Source organism: Tauraco erythrolophus, chromosome 7 (genome assembly GCF_009769465.1).
Source record: "Tauraco erythrolophus isolate bTauEry1 chromosome 7, bTauEry1.pri, whole genome shotgun sequence".
Classification (NCBI taxonomy): Eukaryota; Metazoa; Chordata; class Aves; order Musophagiformes; family Musophagidae; genus Tauraco; species Tauraco erythrolophus.
The window spans coordinates 380390-401388 of record NC_141471.1 but is presented as its reverse complement, the minus strand read 5'-3'; the positions used below and the strand labels follow the sequence as shown (position 1 = coordinate 401388).

General features: G+C 51.2%; 1 protein-coding gene across 2 annotated transcripts in view; it reads left to right on the top strand.

Annotated features, from left to right (window-relative positions):
• Positions 1-9193: 9193 nt before the first annotated feature.
• Positions 9194-20999, top strand: part of DHX30 (DExH-box helicase 30) — a 40285-nt gene continuing 28479 nt past the window's right edge. Inside the window, exons 1-2 of one of the 2 annotated variants that reach the window (XM_086614767.1) lie at positions 9194-9214; positions 13608-13659. In XM_086614767.1, coding sequence (XP_086470893.1) covers positions 13629-13659 — 31 coding nt within the window. In that variant the 5' untranslated portion in view covers positions 9194-9214; positions 13608-13628. Of the gene's footprint in view, positions 9215-13607; positions 13660-19889; positions 20086-20999 lie in introns of those variants that run through there. The other variant, XM_086614766.1, reaches the window with a different exon arrangement.

Here is a 20999-nt window from a genome sequence, read left to right as displayed (position 1 = left end):
CGCTGGCAGCCCAGAAAGCCAACCGTGTCCTGGGCTGCACCCAGAGCAGCGTGGGCAGCAGGGCGAGGGAGGGGATTCTGCCCCTCTGCTCTGCTCTCGGGAGACCCCCCTGCAGTGCTGCCTTCAGCTCTGGGGTCCCCAACAGCAGGAGGACATGGAGCTGTTGGAGCGGGGCCAGAGGAGCCCACAGAGATGATGGGAGGGCTGGAGCACCTCTGCCATGGAGACAGGCTGGGAGAGTTGGGGCTGTTCAGCCTGGAGAAGAGAAGGCTGTGGGGAGACCTTCCAGCACCTTCCAGTGCCTGATGGGGCTACAGGAAAGCTGGAGAGGGGCTTTGGACATGGGTGTGTAGTGACAGGACACGGGGCAATGGCTTTAAACTGAAAGAGGGGAGATTTCAATGGGATCTGAGGAAGAAATTCTTCCTTCTGAGGGTGGTGAGGCACTGGCACAGGTTGCCCGGAGAAGTTGTAGATGCCCCATCCTTGGCAGTGTTCAAGGCCAGGTTGGATGGGGCTTTGGGCAACCTGGTGTAGTGGAGGGTGTCCCTGCCCACGGCAGGGGGGTTGGAACTGGATGATCTTTGAGGTCCCTTCCAACCCAAACCAGTCTGGGATTCTGTGATTCTTTAGAAAACAGCAGACCTCGGATTGCTTCACAGCCGAAATCCCACAAGGTACGAACATTATTTAGAGGATCTGATAGATACACTGAACTGCTCAGCAGACATAACTGGCAGGAATAAAATACCACCTGGCTTTACAGTCTGTGTTAATCAACTTAAAGTTACCATACAGAACCACTGCTGGTGTGGGTCTGTCCTAAAAAGCGATGAAGTCTTCCCAAGAGCTGGTAGAAGCCAAGCAAGGTAGCCCTGCTCCCCTCTCCTCCTCCTTACTGCCCAAAGAGACCCTCTTGGCAAACACCTAAAACCACGAACGCCGCTTCAGGAGGCACAAAATGACAGAGCAAACCTCATTTTTCCACGGTTTCACACCATGAGCCGGTTCACGTGGGAGCCAGATGCATGGCCGTGCTTGAACAGGGGTGCAGGGCCAGGGCAGAGAGCAGGGCCACCCCTTTCACCAGCAGCGAGCTGCTAACTGGCTTCTCTTATCAAACGGCACTCCTGGATGCACCATGCTAGTACTACTTTTGGATAGAAGGTGAAAAAACCCCACCTTGGACACTGTTTCCCACAGCATCCAGCTGGAGAAACTGGCTGGGTCCAAAGAGTTGTGGTGAACAGAGTTAAATCCAGTTGGCAGCCAGTCACCAGTGGTGTTCCCCAGGGCTCAGTACTGGGGTCGGTTCTGTTTAATATCTTCATCAACAATCCAGACGAGGGGATGGAGTGCACCCTCAGTGAGTTTGCAGGTGACACCAAGTTGGGTGGGAGTATTGGTCTGCTTGAGGGTAGGAAGGCTCTGCAGAGGGATCTGGACAGGCTGGGTCGATGGGCTGAGGCCAATGGTATGAGATTCAGCAAGGCCGAGCGCCGGGTCCTGCACTTGGGTCACAACAACCCCCTGCAGCGCTACAGGCTTGGGGAAGAGCGGCTGGAAAGCTGCCCAGCAGTAAAGGACCTGAGGGTGCTGGTCAACAGCTGGCTGAGTGTGAGCCAGCAGTGTGCCCAGGTGGCCAAGAAGGCCAAGAGCTTCCTGGCTTGAACCAGAAATAGTGTGGCCAGCAGGACTAGGGCAGGGATTGTCCCCCTGTGCTCAGCACTGGTGAGGCTGCACCTTGAATGCTGGGTTCAGTTTTAGACCCCTCACTACAAGACAGACATTGAGGTGCTGGAGCGTGTCCAGAGAAGGGCTACGGAGCTGGTGAAGGGTCTGGAGCACAAGTCCTGTGAGGAGCAGCTGAGGGAACTGGGGTTGTTCAGCCTGGAGAGAAGGAGGCTGAGGGGAGACCTTCTCGCTCTCTACAACCATCTGAAAGGAGGTTGGAGCGAGGTGGAGTCAGTCTCTTCTCCCAAATAACAAGCAATAGGACAAGAGGAAATGGCCTCAAGTTGCTCCAGGGGAGGTTTAGATTGGATATGAGGAAAAATTTATGCCCCGAAAGGGTTGTCAAGCATTGGAACAGGCTGCTCAGGGCAGTGGTGGAGTCACCATCCCTGGAGGTGTTTAAAAGCCATGTGGATGTGGTGCTGAGGGCCATGGTTTAGTGGTGGACTTAGCAGTGTTGGGCTTATGATTGGACTTGATGGTCTTCAAGGTCTTTTCCAACCTCAATGGTTCTATGATTCATATTGATTGTGCCCCGCACCAGCACCCATTTGGTCAGCTCCTTTCTATTACATTACCACAAAACAGCCCCATTTATCAAACCAGAGCCAAGCTCTATCCTCCCCCTCCCACCAGTTACATCGGGCAGACTAACAAAAGGTCACTTCTTCCTACAAACCTGACCTCGCTCGGATCCTTAAACCAAAACGGGTACAACAGCATTACGCTTCGAAGTGGCATGCGTTGCAAAGGTGGTAAACTCTTCACCAAAAATATTTCTGACCTAATATATGCAAGACTAACCCAAAAGAGAAAGCACCCTAAAAGCACACGTGGTAAAGAATACTTGGTGTACAAGTTTTCGAGAAAAAAAACCATAAAAGCTCATAAGGAAGACGAAGAGGTGAATACAAGATGAAGTCTATCATCTTGGCCAGAGAGGTGGTGGATGCTCCATCCCTGGAGACATTCAAGGCCAGGTTGGACGAGGCCCTGAGCAACCTGATCTAGTTGGAGATATCCATGTTCCTTGCAGGGGGGTTGGACTAGATGACCTTTGAAGGTCCCTTCCAGCCCTAACCATTCTATGATTCTATGATTCTATGATCTTTGGAAGTCTTCGGATCAATGCCAGTGCTCCCCCGGCTCCTGTCGCTTCCCCAACACACCATCTCCCCCGTGGTCCCCACCACGCTGGGGGCTCCACGGGAGGAACCGGAGATACGAGACCACAGCCGCGCTTGCCTCCACGCACCGAAACCCGTGCCGGACATCACACCCCGCTCCTTCCCCCGCCACAGCCTGGGGGCTCCAGAGCCGCCCTGGCCCCCCGACCCGGCGGGACTTTTTCAGGCTTTAAGCCCGAAGCTCGGGGGAAGCCACCAGATGATAAACGGGGACGGCAGAAAAAAGGTTTTCTCCCTGTTTAATCTCAAAAAAAAGCCCGATATTCCAGAAAAGCACCACTAAAATGGTGCTTTAGATATAACCAACCCGAAAACGCCCGTTTGAGCGGCCGGAACGCTGAAATAACAGATCCAAGAGGCGCGTCCCCGGGGAACCCTGGTACTCACCGTGGGGAGGGCACGGCGGGGCGCCGCTGCCCTGGACCCGCCGCCTCACTCCCCTCGCCGGGGCCACCGCTGCTGCTGCTGGTGGCGCTGGAGATGGCGGTAGCACCGGCGGCCATCTTGGTGGCCATCTTGGCAGCCATCTTGGCAGCCATCTTGTCGTGTCGTGGCGCGGCACCGGGAGCGGCTGTCGGTCGCTGAACGGGTCGGGCCTGGCCCGGGGCTTGGCCGCCGGCAGGGATCTCTGTAGCCCAGCCCGGTCCGCCTGCACGCCGCGGCCCCAGAAAGTTTAAGGTCCGTTTCCACCGCGGAGCCCGTCCTCGATCCATTTTATACGCTAATCCAACTATCGAAGCGTCTCAGCCGGTGATTAATGCAGCCCGAGTAATGAAAAGTCAACGTTGAGCCAAGGCCCTGAGGGCTTTCCGTCCTGTCGGGGCACAAGGGAAGGCGGCGCGCCCGGCTCCGAGGGAGCGGATCTCCGCAGCAGGCAGCTCGCAAACCACCATCTCCGCAGAGCAGGAATGTCCGTGTCGGTAACTCGGAGTAGCGGGCAAAACTGGAAACACTCAACTCACACACTGACTTAGGCAAAAAAAGCTAAAACTATGATCTTTTACACTGGTGGAACTCAGAAATACTCCATCGAGTCAGGGAAAGCTTCCGCTGGCAGAGGCTGCACGGGAAATTAAACAGCAGCCACAACCAAAGTCAATCTGTCAGGAACAGGTCGTGGGCTACTGTCTCTTCTAGCCGACATCTTCCTTGATTGTCCTTTCAGAGTCTGTAGAATAACACTGCGGGGCAGAACACCAGTTACACAGGGTCAGCGTGACCATACTGGGAGAGGAAGCTGTTCTGTAGAGGATTAATTCCTGAAAACCACACAAAGGAGCGGCAGAGAGCTTCCCAAAGCACGCAGACCACCAGAAGAAACGTTGAGACTGAAGAAGCAATGCTTCCACACGTGGTCATCAGAAGGTGGGATGGTTCATGTTGTTTAAAGAAGGGACAGTAATACTTTTATTTGAAGTTTTACTGAAAAAGGTCACAGAATGAAGCTATTGTACCCGACAGTGCTTATTAGGGCTTTGTGGCGGCGTGATTTATTGATGTAGCAGCCTGAGAATACGGTTTCTAAAAATGTTATTTAATATCTGATTAAATATTTTTTGCTGAAGCAAAAAGCCAAAAGCGATGTTCAAGAGTTTAATGTTGACAATTGTCTCGTGTGCCCATGCAAAACCCCTTCCCACAGGTTTGGTTACGGCACAGCTGCAGCTGAAGACAGTGTCATTGCTGGTTATATTTTCAGGCCAATGTAATTCAGGAGAAAATTGTATGCAATTTAACAAATGTTAGATCACAAAAAGGTGCCTGAGACAAGGCAAAAAATGGAAAAAGAAGAAGAAAAAGAGCATTTAAGAAGTTAAAGAGAAGTTTTTTTCCAAGCTCCTTAATGAGCCAGTCCACTTCCAAGGAATTAACATTTTTTCTTTCTAATACTAATGTTCAATTGGGAACAGATTATAAAGTCACCTCATACCATGAGATATCACGGGGCATTTTATAACTATTTCATACTGGAGGCTGAGGGGAAATCCGTACATTTTTTTCTTGACCAGTGCAGAACTTAGCCCATATAACTTCTGTACTATCCCAGATCCTCATCATGTCTCATCATGAGAGCCATAAAGAGAGATTAGAAATGAAAGCATGGAGTTTCATATAAAAAAATAAGACATGATGCAGTATCTGCTGACAATCCAGTCTAACAACTTCCATTAGAGGCACTTACATATTTTTAGAAGCTTGACTGCACAATTTTCTTTCACAATTCTTGGACTTAATTTAAAAAACAATTTACCAGTTTGCTCCAGTATCTACTTCTCTGATGTTTAATATGTTATCCAGGTGGCCAGCAGCTTTAAAAGGTAAAGCAGGGAATTTTAACATCCTCCTTCACAACAGAGGGGATAAGGAAATGATCTTAGTTGTTCCATTGATGACACGAGTGTACGAGGCCAGACAGACTTTCCTTTTTTGGGTTTGTGATGTTATTATTTTTTTTGAAACCAGCTTCCTGCTTCTAGCATTTTTAAAATATTTTTTTACTAACTTCAGCATTTTTTTCATCAAATTCCATCTCAGAAGTTGAATTTTTCTTACTTGTTGCTTTTTAGCCTGTGTTTACTGGCTGCAGTGGAACTCTGCCTTTCCAATTGTGAAGAAAATCAGCTTGAGTCAAAAGAGCTCTTCAGGCAGCCTATTTAGTCAGACTGGTTTTCTTGCTTCTCTGCGGCCTCTTTGGGTAGTTATGCTCACTTTCTCAACAATTTGGTTCCTGTAAGTCACTCCTAAGCCAAATTAAATGATTCTGCATTTGACTTTTACTAAACTACAGCAGTTTGCCTTTAAGATTCCACATCGCTGCCCCAGGGAGAAAAAAAAAAGAAAGATTCCTGCCTTTCTAGCAACAATGATGAGCTCAACAATTACATTAATGAGAGATGAGCATTAATGACAACTGACCTTCCAAACAAATATTCCCAGTAACTTTCCAAGGTAATCCTCACAGCTTTTCCAAAAACTGTATTAACCTTTTAATACAGAAAAAGCCTAAAAAACCTTGAACTAAAATGGAAACACTTTCCTCTGTGCTAGCACATTTTTCAATGTCCTCCAGGTATTGTGTCAGACAGAGCAGCAATCAGTCTGAGCTCTTCTGACAATAAGCTTCTATAAAATTGCATTAACAGAGTATTAGGCCCTTTGTCTTTAGGACTGCAATGAGGAAAAAAAAAAAAGCCAAGTGTGACCACACGCAGAACGGTAAGAGCGAGCCTGCAAGATGGTCTAACGTAACTGGATTGTAAAGGTGTTAGATCTTAAAGCCCTAAAAAGAGCATCAGCTGCTCATTTAATTCATTGAATGACAGTTGCAATGTCTGGGTTGTAGTAAAAGACAGTAAATGAAAATCAAATTAAAAAGGACGTTCGACCAGAATTACAACCAGACTTCATTGCTTGCACTCACTCAAAAACCAGAATCTTGTGTGTGTGTGTTGGGTTATTTTAATACAATAATGTTCATAGAATCACAGAAGGGTTTGGGATGGAAGGGATCTCAAAGATCATCCAGTTCCAAGCCCCCTGCCATGGCCAGGGACACCTCCCACTACACCAGGTTGCCCAAAGCCCCATCCAGCCTGGCCTGGAACACTGCCAGGGATGGGGCAGCCACAGCTTCTCTGGGCAACCTGTGCCAGTGCCTCACCACCCTCAGAGGGAAGAATTTCTTCCTTAGATCTAATCGAAATCTGCCCTCTTCCAGTTCAAAGCCATCACCCCATGTCCTGTCACTACACACCCTTGTCCAAAGCCCCTCTCCAGCTTTCCTGTAGCCCCTTTAGGCACTGGAAGATGCTGGAAGGTCTCCCCGGAGCCTTCTCTTCTCCAGGCTGAACAGCCCCAACTCTCCCAGCCTGTCTCCAGAGCAGAGGTGCTCCAGCCCTCCCATCATCTCCGTGGGCTCCTCTGGCCCCGCTCCAACAGCTCCATGTCCTTCTCGTGTAGGGAATTTTCTATATTCTTTGCCACTTCCTCCCATCCCACGCGCGTTCTTCAGTCTGTCTGACCAAGACTTTTGGTTTTGCCAGCAGGCATATACATTTTAGGGCAATTCCAGTTTGGCACACTCTTAGCCTGAGATGACTTCCTTTCCATCCTGTTGCGGCTCATGTCCTTTGTCCGACTGACACGAGGATCGCTGTGGCCCACAACCACAGTGAGAAACTGGGAAACTCAGGAAGCTTAAATCATCTCGGGCATCCCAACGCTTCTCTGTGGAGAGAGCTTTTGAGCAGTAAGAATGTTTCCAAATGTCATTTCAAAGCTTTTCATAGGATTGGCACTCTGAAAGGTTTATTTTATAACTATGTGGATGATAAGTGAATAGAAAAGGCCAGAAAAAGAAGAGAACTCTCATGCAAACGAGCTGTGACGTAGTAATTGCCAAAACATGTATCAAAACCCCGTTTAGTGTTAAATTACTCCACAGACTGTAAGACTGTTAACATTTTCCATCATTTTAAGTCTGCCCTTTGCCACGTTTGCCTCGCTGTGCAAGTTGACGGTGCCAGGGAATCGATAACACGATGGCAAACGGGCACGCCCAGCCTACAGCTGTTTCTCCCTCATAATTAGGCCGCCCTGGTTGCACGTTTGCTGCTAACCATTAACGAGGCGCGCCAGTGCTCCCACGCAGCTCCAGTGCTCCGTAGGAAGCAAAGACACGTTTGGGCTCAGCGCTGTCGAGAGCCGGCTGCAACGAGTCCTTGCACGCTCCTGCTGTGCTGGCTCCCAGCGCCAGTGAAAAGTGAGGAAACGCTGGAAGATTTTCACTGTTTCACAGGTTGCACACTGTCTGGAAGTGCCCACGAGCATTTAATTAGGGGATTATTTCAAACCAGGGTCGTAGTGATGCAGGGAACAAAAACTGTTTCTCTTTGCTTACGTCAGGGTTACTCCAGCGAGCAGCAGTGATGAGCCCAGTGCTGCAACAGAGGAGGAGCTAGCCCAGTCCAGTTTCAGTCTGTAGTAAGCGTGCTCCAGAAGGACAGCGGGCATCTGCGCTGTGGATGTTCAGCAGGCTGAGAGAGCTGGGGCTGTTCAGCCTGGGGAAGAAAAGGCTCCGGGGAGACCTTCCAGCACCTCCCAGTGCCTAAAGGGGCTACAGGAAAGCTGGAGAGGGGCTTTGGATAAGAGCGTGTAGTGACAGGACATGGGGCAATGGCTGTAAACTGGAAGAGGGGAGATTTCGATGGGATCTGAGAGAGAAATTCTTCCCTCTGAGGGTGGTGAGGCACTGGCACAGGTTGCCCAGAGAAGCTGTGGCTGCCCCATCCCTGGAAGTGTTCAAGACCAGGTTGGATGGGGCTTTGAGCAACCTGGTGTAGTGGAGGGTGTCCCAGCCCATGGCAGGGGGGTTGGGACTGGATGATCTTTGAGGTCCCTTCCAGCCCAAACCATTTCATGATTCTATGATCTAACGTTACCCAGTGAGTATTTAAGATCAGGAGTTAAGTTTCCACCTACAGATACATACGGCGAGTCGGTTAAACATTGACACGGCTGCCGAGGCTGTGGCTGCTTGGTGCGTTGATGCAGGACCGATGCTCATGGCTGCCCTTGATTCGGGCGACATCACACCGGGCAGCTTTGCCCAGGGCGGCTGCCAGACTGCTCCCGGGAGAGCTCGGTGTTTTCCCGCTCCCGGGAGCGCTCCGCGTTTTCCCGCCCCCAGCACAGGCAGCGCCCTTCCCCACACACTGAGCTTCAGCCCGGAGCACGTTTCGTGTTTCCGAGCCCACCGGCGCTGGCGGCCCCTGCCCCGGCAGCTCTCCTCCCGCTGCAGGAGAGGCTCCCCGCCCGCCGCCCGCACACACGGCCGGTAAACCCGGCCCCAGCGCGGGGCCGCCCGCCGCGGGCGGTCTGTCTCACCAGGGCCCGGCTCACACGGGGCGGGGCGGCCCCGCGGGCACCCGACCGGGGTAACCGGGCGGGGACTGGCCCCGGCCCGCGGCCTCCGGTCGGCGGGGGAGTGCGGAAGCGAGGGCACCGGCCGGGACGCATCGAGGGGCCGGGGTTGCACCGCGGGGAGCGGCGGCCGCAGCGCCCCGGCAGGCCGCGCCGCCCGTTGGCGCCGCCGTTGCCATGGGGACGGGCCCGCCTCGCGCTCCCGTTCCTCTTGCCGGTGGGAAGGCGGGAGGGAGATTTCACATCCGGGGGAGGCGGCGGAGGAGAAGGTGCCGGGAGCGCGCGGCGCCCCGGAAACGCATCGCGGGGGCTCTTGGGAGTTGTAGTCCCGAGCGGCGGCGGACCGGCGCCAGAGAGTTGGTTGTGAGGAGGTCGGTGTCGGGGAGCGCGACCGGCGCCGCTCCACCGGGGCGGGGGGGGCTCGGGCCGCGCGGTGCCCGGGACCCGCGGCCGAGGTGCGGGAGGGGGCTGCGGCCTGAGGGAGGGCGGCGGGAGGAAGGGGAAGGAGGGAGAGGATGGCTGCGGGGCGGGGGGAGCGGCGGGGCCGCGCCGCGCGGGGCCGAGGCGATGGGCCGGGGGGCTGCGGCGGGGCCGGGAGCCCCGGGGCGGCGCGGGGGGAGCGGCGGCCGAGCCCCGGGCACGGTGCCCGCCCGAGGGGGCGGGAGCCTCGGCCTGAGGGGCGCTCCGGGCCGCGGGAAGGGGCCGCGCGGGGCCCGGGCCTGTGCGGCGGGCGGGGGATGCCCCACGGACGGGGCACCGGGGGGGCGCGGGGCCTCCTGCTGCCGCGGCCCCGCACCGCCGCGGGGAGCCGGGGGGCGCAGCCGCCGGCCGGGCTCCGGGGCGCTTCTCCGCTCGGGGCGTGGGCGAGCGGCTGGCGGGGACAGCCCCGGTCGGAGGGACCGCGGAGCCCCGTTGCGGGACGCGGCGCGGGGCTGCCGGCCCGGGGAGCCGGGCTGTGCGGTGGTTTCGGCTCCGTGCCGCGGGGAAGCCGGCGGTGCTGTTCCAGAGCTGTTCTCCAGCCCTTTTCCGAGTTTGGGCTCGCCCTCAGCTTCCAAGGAACTTACTCTGCTGTCAGGAGCGGCACCGTTTTCTGCCCCACGTCCCTGGAGCCGTCACGAAGGGCTGCCCGTTCGGTCCACGGTGCTCGGTCTGATGGACAGCGGCTGCCCAGGAGCATCCACCGCCCGGTCCTACCTCTAGCGCTTTGTTGTCCTCCCTTCCTACTGGTCAGAGTTCAGCAACGGGAATCCTGCAGAATTAGCATTGGGAAAGCAAAGTTTCATGCACAGATCCGCCACTCCTTTGGCCCAAATAGCTGACAGTCAAACTGCTTTCGCTTTGCGTGGACCCCAGTGTAACTGGTCCGTGAGGGTGGATGATATGGAAGACAAGACAATTTCTCCTTTGTTCTCACAACAAAGCACGCGGGGCTGTTCCTCTTGATACGCTGCTGGAGTGTCGCAGCAGGCAATAATCAGAGATTCTGTGATATTCACCCCATCTTGATGTACCTTCTTCTTAGGGATGTGGTTTCTCCTCACACGTGCATGTAGCTGTTTTCAAGGGGATCAAGGAAACCCACAAAGACCGATTCCCAGGCCTTTGAGGTGTTATCTGGCCATTTCCAGTGCCACGTTCACTGGTTTCACCCTTTGCCTTTGCAGTAAGGGCGTTGAGTCTGTTGCCAACAAACTTTAGTGTCTCTTTTGCCATCTGGCATCCTCCTACTTTGCCAGGCGTGAGGCATCCCATGCTCTGCAGTCTGATGGCGTCGTCGTGCATGGTTGATTCTCGTTCCAAAGGTACCATTGCCTTGTCCGTAAGAGTCTGGTGCCATCGTATTCCACTTCCTCATAGATCCGGTGTCCTATGAGGCCCCACATCTCTCTCCTGTCGCCAGAGCCTGACAAAATATATTCTGAATCTTCCAGTGCGTCACCCTTTCAGTGATGTTCACGCGTTCCCTTCATTTCCATGAACGGTGAAGCAACTGCCGTGGTTGGGACACCTTTTTTTGTGTGTGTATTGGGATCTTCAGCAACAAAACCCTGGGATTTCCACCAGGCTGCTGGCTGTGCTAAAACTGATTCCCAGTTCAGGATCCTCTGTGTTCAGATCCCTCAGATCTGGTCCTGACTAATCCAGTGATGATGCTGCAGGGGCTGATCTCTTAATGACCTGTACCTTAAACCTAAATTTATCTATTCAAGCTCTTCTCTCTCTACTCTGACCGTTTTCCTACTGGATGCTCAAGCTTTAAGTACACAAGTTCCTCCATGTCATTTCAAAGGGATCCCTCATCAGTGGGATTCTGTTTATGGACCTCATCTGGACTGTCTCATCTCTCTATGCCTTTATTCTCTTCCCTGTCCTGTCCCTGCTCCCACCTAGTCTGACAAGAGGCAGTGGCCTCAAGTTGCACCAGGGGAGGTTCAGACTGGACATCAGGAAAAACATCTTCCCCGAAAGGGTTGTTGAGCGTTGGGACAGGCTGCCCAGGGCAGTGGTGGAGTCACCATCCCTGGAGGTGTTTAAAAGCCGTGTGGATGTGGTGCTGAGGGATGTGGTTTAGTGGTGGACTGGGCAGTGTGGGGTTAACGCTGGACTCAATGGTCTTTAAAGGTCTTTTCCAACCTAAACGATTCCGTGATTCTGTGACTTTAGCTCTTCTAGCCCTGGAGCTGTTAGTGGTTGCACAATGAGGGTCCCCATCTCAACTGGGGGTCTGCAGGCGCAGATAAATGACAGCTTTGTCTGAGTCTCGCTCGTCAGTGGGGCTCTCAGTTGTTAATCTCGTAGGCTCATCCATGGAGAGTTTTCAGTTTTGGTTTTTCGTGGTCTTGAGCAGAAAAGATGATTTTCTTCAACTTTATCTTGCATTTATTTTTGCACCTGCTCTTCTGCCCATCCCAGCGTAGGTGGGATGTTCTTTGTTCTCCCTTCCACTAATTTGTGTTCCGTAGGTAAGCCTTGCCTTGATGTACATCACCCGGAAAGCTGTTGTAGATTAACTTCTGGAATTATTATTCTCTGGAATAGCTTCCCTGTTTTTGTCGTGCTTAGAAATGTGGGAGGAAGACGCGGCCGATACCTCCGTGACTTGGATTTAAGAACATACTGCAACATTCCCTGCCATACCCCTGGTCGTCTCTCCCCAGTGACTTCAGAGTGTTCAAGTATTTACTCTTTTGTGTCAGAGGAATGTTGAACTCTCGTGATTTCCCAGAAATTCTCTCGGCTTTGAGATGGTTTGTGCCTAGACCGAGGTGATCCCTGCGTGGAGGGGGCACAAGACGCTATGTGATCTGCTCTCTGCGCGTTCAATTTGCATTCCTCCCGTGACTGAGCTCCACGGATGAATGCTTCAGCCCTGAGAATCTTGCTCAGCTGCCACAAAAGACTTTTCTAACTCTGTGCACTGCAGTGAGCGAGTTACACCAAGGGTAATTATCGCCAATCTCGATAATTACTACGGCGTGTACAGTTTTTCATTTTCAAGCAAGTCAAATAACTGTGTTTTTGTTTATTTAGTCATCGAAAAAGACAACGTATGGATTCGTCAGCAGCAGCAGGGTTGGGTTTATGTGCCCATAGGGAGATGACCGGCTGAACAAGGTGTCGTAGCCGTGTGGTTCTGTCCCGAAAGTGGTGTGATTTTAGGCCTTGTGGAAGCAAACAGTCATTTTGTCATTAGTTCCACTGAAAGCAAGAGGGAATAATTGGAAAGCACAATAATGGCAGGATGTTAATTGAGTGGGAACAGCCATTAATATGAACGGTTCGTCTTAGCTTTGTGTGAGTGAGGACCCTCGGTGGTCGGATCCAGGTTTTTTGGGACACCCTTGTTACTCTCTTACAGAGAATGCCTAAGATGAATTTAATATTTAGCATGACAGATAAAGCACTCCAAACCAAAGTTGATTGGTGGGTTTTTTTTCCTGTTTAAGTGAAAGCTGTTTTAATCATGGAATCAGAGAATGGTTTGGGTTGGAAGGGACCTCAAAGACCATCCAGTTCCAACCCCCCTGCCATGGCCAGGGACACCCTCCACTACACCAGGTTGCCCAAAGCCTCATCCAGCCTGGCCTGGAACACTGCCAGGGATGGGGCAGCCACAGCTTCTCTGGGCAACCTGTGCCAGTGCCTCACCACCCTCAGAGGGAAGAATTTCTTCCTTATATCCAATCTAAATCTCCCCTCTTTCAGTTTAAAGCCATTTCCCCGTGTCCTGTCACTACACACCCTTGTAAAAAGTCGCTGTCCAGCTTTCCTGTAGGCCCCCTCTAAGTACTGGAAGGCTGCAGTACTTTAATTTTTTTAATAAAAATTAAACCAGGAAGTTTAACATGATTTCGGCAAAGAACGTTATCAAAAGTACATATCTCTTCTCTTGGTTTTCTTTAAAAAGGGGGAATAATGGCAGTAGTCTTACCTACTTCTGGCATTCTGACTTAGAAAGGTTTTAAAAAATACCCCCAAATCACTATCGCCAGAGAGACAGAGCACTTCCAAACCCTACACTGGTTGGGAAGACTCTCTCTCCCTTCACGTGCAGAGCAGCCAGTTGTGTCGGGTTAGCAAACAATTCCTGCACGATCCGTGAGACAGGCAGAGGATGAAGGCCAAGGTGTGATTTTTGGGGGGACAATCAGCTTTGTAGGGTGCTGAAGACAGCTAGTTTCAGCAGCGCTAGCACTTGAAACATCTCAAAGGAGGTGTTCATTCTAACTTCCTGTGTCTTTTTGCTCCCTCTGGCTTTCCTAGGAATCACGCCTTTTCACTGGGATGGAGATGTTCTCGCTGAATTCCCTGAAAGGTAAGGACCTGAGACAATCTTCCATTCAACTCTTTATTTTTTGGCGTTGTTCCGAGATTTAATACTGCAGCACACTGGTGAAGACAATTAATTTTTAGGAAATTTATCCTTCTCTGTGCTGGATAAATGAGGGGTTTGTCCCCCAAATGGCTTTGCCAGAGTTCCTTCTCGATGCCCTAGGGACAGAAAAGGGAGATGAGATGACTATGCCTGGACTAGCAATAGCCATGTGGCATGGGATGCCAGTTTTTCTGTTTGAGACACACTTTATCTGTGAGCCCAGCGTGCAAACCTTGCACTTCACGTGTAAAACGAGGGTGGTTGTGACCGGTGTAACTCAATTCTGCCGTGGTTAGTGCAGCCCGTGTTGCACTAGTGTTGCACATAAGCGTGGATAGAGTAAGTACAGGGGGGGTTTCAGGGAAACAGCAGAATTTTGAAAGGGAGAAGACCTGTTGTGTTGTGCAACAGGTGACGATGTGGAATTGTTTGCTATTTAGCTTAAAGACTTTTTTTTCCCTTTTAATTTTACACTCCTGAACATACCTGCATCCTTTTGTACCAGTTCAGTAAGTGCTTTCTCCTCGGTGTTTGCACACCTTAAATATCTGTCAACTGTTGTCATGTCCTTTTTTTTCCTGTCATTCCTTTGCCAACCTCTTTCTTTAGATCATATTTTTTCTTAAGAAACCTCTCTGGTCACTGGCTGTTTTTTGTTTTCTTCAGTTGTTCTTTTCTGAACTCCGTTACTTGGTCTCAAAATAAGATGCACAGAATGGAATAAAATATTCCGGATCTGGCTGAACCAGTGATGGATCACTCCCTCCTGTCTCGGGGAAGTCGTGCTTCTGCTTTAGCACTTGGGGAACACGACCATGTACCAGCCATTCTTGTAACGCTGCCACGCTACTGAGTCACCAACACTGCGGGTTCCGTGTTGGAAACAAAAATTCCCAGAGTGCTTTAGATGATGATGGGAGGGCTGGAGCACCTCTGCTCTGGAGACAGGCTGGGAGAGTTGGGGCTGTTCAGCCTGGAGAAGAGAAGGCTCCAGGGAGACCTTCCAGCACCTTCCAGTACCTAAAGGGGCTACAGGAAAGCTGGAGAGGGGCTTTGGACAAGGGTGTGTAGTGACAGGACGGGGGGTGATGGCTTTAAACTGAAAGAGGGGAGATTTCGATGGGATCTGAGGGAGAAATTCTTCCCTCTGAGGGTGGTGAGGCACTGGCACAGGTTGCCCAGAGAAGCTGTGGCTGCCCCATCCCTGGCAGTGTTCCAGGCCAGGCTGGATGGGGCTTTGGGCAACCTGGTGTAGTGGAAGGTGTCCCTGGCCATGGCAGGGGGGTTGGAACTGGGTGATCTTTGAGGTCCCTTCCAGCCCAAACCACTCTGGGATTCTCTGGTTCTATATGTCCAGGGCATTAATTATGTACAAAGTAAGTTTAGTTGGGAATAAAAACCCTCTCATCTGTCAAATGGTGTCACTTGGGAGAGAGAGAAGGACCTTTTCCTGCGAGGGCTAGTGGTTTGTCATGGCCAGAGTGGGTTTGGGACTCTGGGTGCTGTAACACTTGCGCTCTGGGGGCTTCCTGGAACATCTGGAACAGAACGTGGCTTGTTAACGAGCTGCTGCCTCTGCAGGGGCTGGGCCAGAGAGGATGAATTAACCACAGCTCATCCCAGTGAGCCTGGGCTGGCAAAGCCTGGGAAGAGGGCTTTAAACGAGTAGTTACATGCTGTTTAACGCTCACCTCTGCAAAATAAAGATATTTGGATGGAGGATGTGGCATCTGTGACTTCTGGAATTTCTTAATAAATTAAGTCTTAACTCTTTTTTCTGTGCTCAGAAGATAATTCTTCTATTATTTATGGTGACAAGCCACTAGCCCTACTCGTGTCTAACTTTCTGTGCAGCAGCACACACTGGCTTTCAGCATCTTTTTCCAGATTTCTCCTTCCCACTCACCATGCCTTTCCAAGATTTTCCCTAGACATGTACTTTATTTTTTTTCTTTTCTTTGTTTTGCTTTTACTCATTGTGGTCTCCGGCCATGGTTTTCACCTCCTTAGGGCTCTTGTTACCTTTTGTGCCTCTTCACTGACGTTCACAACTTGAAACAGCTTAGTAGCTGTGGTTATTTTTTTTTCCCTTCACTTCTGGACAGCTTATTACCTCATTTATATCCTGGGAAAATGCTAAATAAACCAGCAACTATATCAAGTTTAGTTTTACAGTAGATTCATTTTCCTAGAAGGATGTATTAATGCTGACATGCTATTTCCAGCCACCACTTTCTTTCTAGTCTTCCTTGAAGCTTTTGTTTCTAAACCAACTGATTTCTGAAAGTGAGAGTTCATGCAACGTGCTATCAAAAGATTTCCATGTAATTCATTTCCTTAAATTGAGTGACTTGCCTAGCAAGATTGTTTTCCTTGTTAGTGGACCAATGCTCTTAAAATTTATAATCTGAGCCTTCATAATTGGAGTGCCAGAATAACTTTTGTGTCTTTCAGAAGAAAAAAAAAGGCCTTTTTTTGTGTGTCTTCTGATGCTGCTTCAAGATCTGGGGGTTTTGTTTTAGTAAAAAATGACTGCACGGACAGATCTCTGATTCACAGAGGTTCTAGAAAATGTGCATATTGGAAAAGGCAAATTTGGTGTGTTAAGATATTTTTGGGCTTTCATGTATGTTCTTCCAAAGTTGCTGGTTTTTGTACGAGGTTTTGTTTGATAACTTTCCACTTCTTGAACCTGTTCGTGTGGAATATGGGTTTTGTAAAACTCAAGTGGACAATTATGTTAGTTAATAATTTAGTGGCTTATCGAAGATTTCTTTCTGATTTAAAACCAAACCAACCATCCCCCCCCAAACAACCAAACCCCCCTTTTTTCATCAGGATGCTTAAACAACCCTTCATGTACGTTTTTGGTTCACACACAAAATATTCACTGGGTAACAAGGTATTTGCCATACAAACGATCCTGCTTTAAAGAAACACCCAACTTGATGGTAGCCCCAGGTGTAAGTTGCAGCCAGAGATAAAAAAATTTATATATATCACAGAATCCCAGAACGATTTGGGTTGGAACGGACCTCAGAGATCATCCAGTTCCAGCCCCCCTGCCACGGCCAGGGACACCCTCCACTACACCAGGTTGCCCAAAGCCCCATCCAGCCTGGCCTGGAACACTGCCAGGGATGGGGCAGCCACAGCTTCTCTGGGCAACCTGTGCCAGTGCCTCAGCACATATTAATTGCTTAGAAAAATAATTCAGACTTTAAGAAAATAAAACAAAAAATCCTGCAGTGTTTGCATTTCAACCAGCACTACAGCATTGGGAATTTTATACCTCAGATACGAAATAATTTGTATGGAACCCAATAACTGGGGAGTCGACTTCACGTTGACTTCCCTCTGAGGGTGATGAGGCACTGGCACAGGTTGCCCAGAGAAGCTGTGGCTGCCCCATCCCTGGCAGTGTTCCAGGCCAGGTTGGATGGGGCTTTGGGCAACGTGGTGTCGTGGAGGGTGTCCCTGGCCATGGCAGGGGGGTTGGAACTGGATGGTCTGTGAGGTCCCTTCCAGCCCAAACCATTCTGGGATCCTACAATTCTATAAAGTAGGGAGAAGTGTGTAAGAAGGGAAAGTGCTGCCTTGCTGCCTCCTTGACGTCAAGTTTTTTAGTGTTTATCTCAAATGTTAGTAAACAGTGGGCGGCAAGTGGACTTTATATTTAGTAACACACACTCGAACAGGAATTAGCTCGTCTGCGGGGTGTGTTAGGGTGTGGGTGAGGCGTACGTGTCGCTGAAGACGAGACACCCGAAACGACTGGCAGGTGCCAGGGCAGCCTCTGAATCACTCTTGCTTGTAAACTTCCAGGGGTTGCAGGAAATGCGTGCAGGAGTGTAATGTTTCTTTCAGAGTGTCTGAAGACATCCTCTTTTGGGGGGGTTCCGTGACCCCTACAGACATTCACAGAACCCCTTGAGATGAGCTGTACCCGCATGGCGTGGCACGTCCTCGGTCTGCGGGCCCGCGTCGTGTTTGCCGTGCACGTCGGGAGGACAGGCGGCTCCCGGCGGGGCTCCGTGGTGCGAGTGCAGTTGGATTTTTTCAAGGAGGAAGACAATGGCCTCCTGCTGGTTTCAGGCCTCGGCGGGCGGCACAAGTCCTGTGCCTTCCCGCAGCGGCTGGCACCTCGCGGGCAGCAGCGCAGGGAACTTGTGCCGCGCTCTGCCTCCACGTGTTCTGGCAGGGACACGAAGGCAGCTCCTTTTCCTCTTCTCTCTTTTTTTTTTTTTCCCTTTTTTTTTCTTTTCCTTTTTTCCTTTTTTCCTTTTCTCCTTTTCCTTTTTTCCCCTTTTCTTTCCTTTTCCTTTTTCCCCCTTTTCTTTCTTTTTCCTTTTTTCCATTTTTTTCCCTTTTTCCTTTTCATTTGTTTCCTTTTCCTTTTTTTTTCTTTCCTTTTCCTTTTTTCCCCTTTTTTTCCTTTTCCTTTTTTCCTTTTCCTTTTTCCCTTTTCATTTGTTTCCTTTTCCTTTTTTCCCCTTTTCTTTCCTTTTCCTTTTTTCCTTTTCCCCTTTTTTCCCTTTTCCTTTTTCTTTTTCCTTTGTTTCCTTTTCCTTTTTTCCCCTTTTCTTTCCTTTTTCTTTTTTCCTTTTCCCCTTTTTTCCCTTTTTCCTTTTTTCCTTTTCCCCTTTTTTCCCTTTTCCTTTTTTCCTTTTCCCCTTTTTTCCCTTTTCCTTTTTCCTTTTCCTTTGTTTCCTTTTCCTTTTTTCCCTTTTTTTTCCTTTTCCTTTTTTTCCTTTTCCTTTTTTCCCTTTTCCTTTGTTTCCTTTTCCTTTTTTTCCCCTTTTTTCCCTTTTCCTTTTTCCCTTTTCCTTTTTTCCCTTTTCCTTTTTTCCCTTTTCCTTTTTTCCCTTTTCCTTTTTTACCTTTTCCTTTTTTCCCTTTTCCTTTTTTCCCTTTTCCTTTTTTCCATTTTCGTTTTTTCCCTTTTCCTTTTTTCCCTTTTCCTTTTTTGCCTTTTCCTTTGTTTCCTTTTCCTTTTTTCCCCTTTTCTTTCCTTTTCCTTTTTTTCCTTTTCCTTTTTTTCCTTTTCCTTTTTTTCCCCTTTTCTTTCCTTTTCCTTTTTTCCTTTTCCTTTGTTTCCTTTTCCTTTTTTTTTTCTTTCCTTTTCCTTTTTTCCCCTTTTCTTTCCTTTTTTCCTTTTTTCCTTTTTTCCTTTTTTCCTTTTTTCCTTTTTTCCTTTTTTCCTTTCATTTTCCTTTTCCTTTTTTCCCTTTTTCCTTTTCCTTTTTTCTTTTCTTTTCCTTTTTTATTCCTTTTCCTTTTTTATTCCTTTTCCTTTTTCCCCCCTTTTTTCCTGTTTTTCCTTTCCCTTTTTTCTTTTCTTTTTCCTTTCCCTTTTTTCCTTTTCCTTTTTCCCTTTTCCTTTTTCCCTTTTCCTTTTTCCCTTTTCCTTTTTTCCTTTTCCTTTGTTTCCTTTTCCTTTTTTCCCCTTTTCTTTCCTTTTCCTTTTTTTCCTTTTCCTTTTTTTCCTTTTCCTTTTTTTCCCCTTTTCTTTCCTTTTCCTTTTTTCCTTTTCCTTTGTTTCCTTTTCCTTTTTTTTTCTTTCCTTTTCCTTTTTTCCCCTTTTCTTTCCTTTTTTCCTTTTTTCCTTTTTTCCTTTTTTCCTTTTTTCCTTTTTTCCTTTTTTCCTTTTTTCCTTTCATTTTCCTTTTCCTTTTTTCCCTTTTTCCTTTTCCTTTTTTCTTTTCTTTTCCTTTTTTATTCCTTTTCCTTTTTTATTCCTTTTCCTTTTTCCCCCCTTTTTTCCTGTTTTTCCTTTCCCTTTTTTCTTTTCTTTTTCCTTTCCCTTTTTTCTTTTCTTTTTCCTTTCCCTTTTTTCTTTCCTTTTTCCTTTCCCTTTTTTCTTTCCTTTTTCCTTTCCCTTTTTTCTTTCCTTTTTCCTTTCCCTTTTTTCTTTCCTTTTTCCTTTCCCTTTCTCTCCCCTTTTCCTTCCCTTCCTCTCCCCTTTCCCTTGTTTCCCTCTCCCTTTCCCGGCTGTGCCTGGCGGGACACAGGCCGCCCGGCCCCGTTCGGGGGATGCAGACGCGCCCGCCCGCGCCGGGCCCTCCCGCCCGCCGGGGGGCGCTGCAGCGCGGACGGTGCGTTCCCGCGGGGCGCCCGGCCGCGTCGCTGCCCGCGCCCTGCCTGAAGCCGGCGCGCGGGGTAACCTCAAGATGGCGGCGCTGGGGCTGCTGCTGCAGGCGGCGGCCGCCTGCGGCTCGGCCGGGCCGCTGCGCCTCTGCCGCTGCTACCGGGCGGCGCCGCGGGCGCGCGGGCTCTGCACGCGGCTGCCGGCGCCCGAGAGCGCCGAGGAGGCGAGGCCGGAGGAGGAGCCGGGCGCCGAGGAGGAGGACGCCGCCATGGTGAAGGGTGAGCCGGCGGCGAGGCGGGGCGGGGGGAGGAACCGGCGGCGTCCCCGGTGCGCGCGGCCCGGCGCTCGGCGGTCGGGGAAGCGGCGCCGGCGCCGCACGCAGCGGAAGGGAGGAGCGAGCCCCGCCGCCCGGTGCTGGCAGGAGGGAGCGGGAGCGCGCCGCACGGCCCTCCCTCCCCCCGCGCCTGCCGCCGGGCCGCCCGCCGGCCGCCTCTCGCTCCGGGCGGCTGGGCCGGGCCGCCCGCAGCCCCCCCCCCCCGCCCAGCGCCCGCCTCCTCCCGCCGCCTGGGAGGGGCGACCGGCGCCGCCGGGGCCGCGTCGCGGGCGGGCGGGCGGCCATCGCGGGAGAGCGGCGCGGCCTTGAGCGACTCTGCCCCGGGGAAGGGGCTCCTCGGCGGGATGCGCGGCAAGGGAGAGGAGCCGGCGGGCTGCGGCGCCGTCTGCGCGCACGGCTGCGCCGCCGCCGCAGGTAACGGGGCCGGTCTTCAGCGGGGGGCGGGGGGGGGTCCTCCCTCGGGGCGGGGGGGGGGGAAGCCCGAGCCCGGCGGGGACGGCGCGGAGAGCTCCGGGAGCCGTCGGCGGGCGGCGAGGGCCGAGGCCTTTGTGGCAGCCCCCGCCGCGCTGCGCGGCGGTCTTTGTTGGCGGCGGGAGTTGGGTTTCCCGGAAAACGGGCACCGGGCGCGGAGCCCTTCGGCTCAAGGTCGCCGGTGGGAGCCGCGCCGAGGTGGCCCGGGCCGACTGCTCATCGCCCGCCGTGGGCTGAGGCGGGTGGAAAAAATCATGCATGGATCTTTGGCTAGAAATTGCGATGGATTGAGCACGCCCAGCGAGCATCCGCCAGGAAAACTGCTCTGCCGTTGTCGCGCAGCAAGTTCCGTTAGGTCGGAGCTGGAGCACGCTGCGGGAATGGGCT